Consider the following 2,792-nt stretch of genomic DNA (forward strand, 5'->3'; position numbering starts at 1 on the left):
CATCTGTTTGCCACTTCAGTTTTTTGGGGAGAAATATTTTTTCTGATACGAGATTGCATGGTGAGCATTAGTTGTATTTTCTTAAAATATTGTAATTCCAAAAAAAAAAAAGGAATTTATAATTTGAAGATGCTATCATCAAATCTTTCATAATAACATATAGAAATTCACCAATGCATTTAAAAACGTCTCAACAGAATTTGTTCAATGCAAAAAAAAGGCTAAATCATTTTTCTTTTCAAATATAGCAGGCAACTAAGGTGAAATAATAAATGAATGATAATATTATGTAAGGTTCATTCATTGTGAGACATGGGATTCTTTCCCCATCGTTGTTGCCGGTGGTTTGAACTTTCAGATCTGTTTCCCGAAGATGGTCGATTCTCGGACTCGATCGCTCGGACATTTTCTATCATTTTAACTAAGTCTGCTATTTTCGGTCTTTGATCCGGCATCCTCACAACACATGTCATTGCTATTTGTAACATCTCCACCATCTCTTCCTCTATGTTTGGATATCTCGTCAGTTCAATATCGAAAACCTCAGATGTCCACTCTTCTCGAACTACCGAATGAACCCATCTGACCAAGTAGATGATCTCGTCGCCACCAGTAGTATGGATAGGGGACTTTCCGGTTAGGAGCTCAAGTAAGACCACTCCAAAGCTATAGACATAAGAAGGTTGCATAGCTTTTCTGGTGTCGGTAACTTCAGGGGCACGGTAACCAGCAGCACGGGAGATGGGAGGGGCAAGTGCACCCATTATAGTTGATAGTCCGAGATCCGATACACTGCCGTATTGTTGGGAGTTGACGAAAATGTTGGAGGACTTGATGTTGCCGTGGACAAACTTGCCACCATTTTCTGTATGGATGCAGGCAATGTTTCTAGCTGCCCCGATTGCAATTTTCATTCTGGCATCCCAATCTAGAGGGGTTCTAGTCTCTCTTTTTTACCTGCAAAGGCACTCATCGAATTAAGAAATCGAACATATGCCGAGGATGAACCATCTTAAATCTTTTTTCATATAACACTATCAGAGACGGTGGTCACTAAAAGTTTCTCAGAAAATCAATTCTTCAAATTAATATATGAACAAGGGGTCGTATAAAGCAACATACCGTGTAAGATGGAAGAAACGCTTCCCTGACTGTAATAATCATAAACCATCAGCCTTTCATCTTTTAAGTAGTAATATGCTTTCAGCTCGATGACATTCAGATGCCGAATGCTTCCAATAACCTCCATTTGTTGCTCGAACTCCCGCTTCCCCACACTAACCTCCTTCAACCTCTTCACTACCACTGTTGTTGCATCCTCTAGCACTACTTTATAGGAAATACCATAAGTTCCCTTCCCTAGTACTTCAGCAGAAGCCCTCAATAAGTCCTCCAAATCAAATGTATAATTACAGCCCTCGAAAAAGAACAATCTATTATTTGCATCCTGACTCCTCGAGACCGCTTTTTCCGGTGACATCCCTCCGGCTTGCAACTTCCGCGAATACACATCCTCATTCTTTCTTCTTGAGCAGCCCACGCTTACGAAAAACACAAACGCCACAATTGCTAGAATGCAACAAGCAATTATTATTCCCAGCAATACAGTTGCTCCAAGCCTCCTGGACTTTTTAGATGTCGGATACGGTTCGCCATAGGGTGCACCAAAATGTGACGGATGAGGAGGGATTCTTTCGAAAGAAACGTTGTTACCTTCAAACAACGAACTAGGGAACCTTAAAAGTGACTTCGGAACAATACCGGTGAGTTTATTGTTGGACAAGTTTATCTGTTGCAAGCTAGGCAAATTCAGGTCAGGAATTTCACCAGAAAGTGAATTGTTTGCAAGATCCAACGCCTGGAGGTGAGTCAAATTTGACAACGAACTAGGAATACTCTGGTTGAACCGATTGTTGGACAGGTTAACAATAGCTAGATTCCTCCAAACCGAGAAATCCACAGGCAGTGGTCCAGACAAGTTGTTGTATTGAAGATAAAGAAAAGATAAGTTTCTAAGATTAAAGAAATCAGAAGGGAAGTGACCACTTATACCATTGGATCTAAGGCTTAAAACCTGCAAAGCTGAGAGATGACTAATGGTATTGGACGGAATTGGACCGTGTAATCTGATTCCAGGCAATCTAACAGCTATTATCCGAGAGCCACTAGCATTGCAAGTCACTCCAGTCCAGTTGTTGCATACTGGGGAAGTCTGATTCCAGTTTAGAGCACGAGAATGGGGCATCTTGTTGATAAAATTAAGCAATGCTTGCTTATATTCAACAGGATCTGCATTTCCTTGAAACAAAACCAAACCCAAGATGCAAATCCAAGATAGGACATACAAAACTTCCATCTCGCTTACAAAACTCACTTTACACACACCCTGAAGCAAAAAAAACGAGTTGTTTCTGCTACTTCACGGCTCCCTTTCTTTACATCTATGGTTTTTAAGCTGAAAAAGCAATAGAGAAGAAAAGACAAAAGTAAACAATTCAAAAAAATTTAAAATAAATTAGAGAGAAACAGAATGTAAAGTGAAAAAGGGTGAGATTCCAAGATAATTGTCGAAAAAAGTAGTGGCGGATTCTGGGGATTTTCACATTAAAAAAATGGAAGCTTGCTTTGAAAGAGGTGTCTTTAGTCAAAAGAGATACATTGCCTAGAAACCCAATTTCATTTCTTTAAACCCAAAAATAGTACTAAATTAAACTCTATTACAGTATTAAACCTCCTAGGAAAACCCAGCTTCTTTCCTTTTTGTTCTTTGTTCTTTTAAGCTTTTCATCCAA

At 39.4% G+C, this 2,792-nt stretch overlaps 1 protein-coding gene across 1 annotated transcript; it reads right to left on the reverse strand.

Moving 5' to 3' along the window:
• Positions 1 to 300: 300 nt before the first annotated feature.
• On the reverse strand, positions 301 to 2,356 carry LOC108477845 (probable inactive receptor kinase At4g23740). The gene is given in 3 exon segments (XM_017780329.2): positions 301 to 347; positions 350 to 957; positions 1,119 to 2,356. Coding segments are annotated over 3 exon segments (1,893 nt in total).
• Positions 2,357 to 2,792: the final 436 nt, after the last annotated feature.

The sequence above is a fragment of the Gossypium arboreum genome, chromosome 1, assembly GCF_025698485.1.
Source record: "Gossypium arboreum isolate Shixiya-1 chromosome 1, ASM2569848v2, whole genome shotgun sequence".
NCBI classification, from domain to species: Eukaryota; Viridiplantae; Streptophyta; class Magnoliopsida; order Malvales; family Malvaceae; genus Gossypium; species Gossypium arboreum.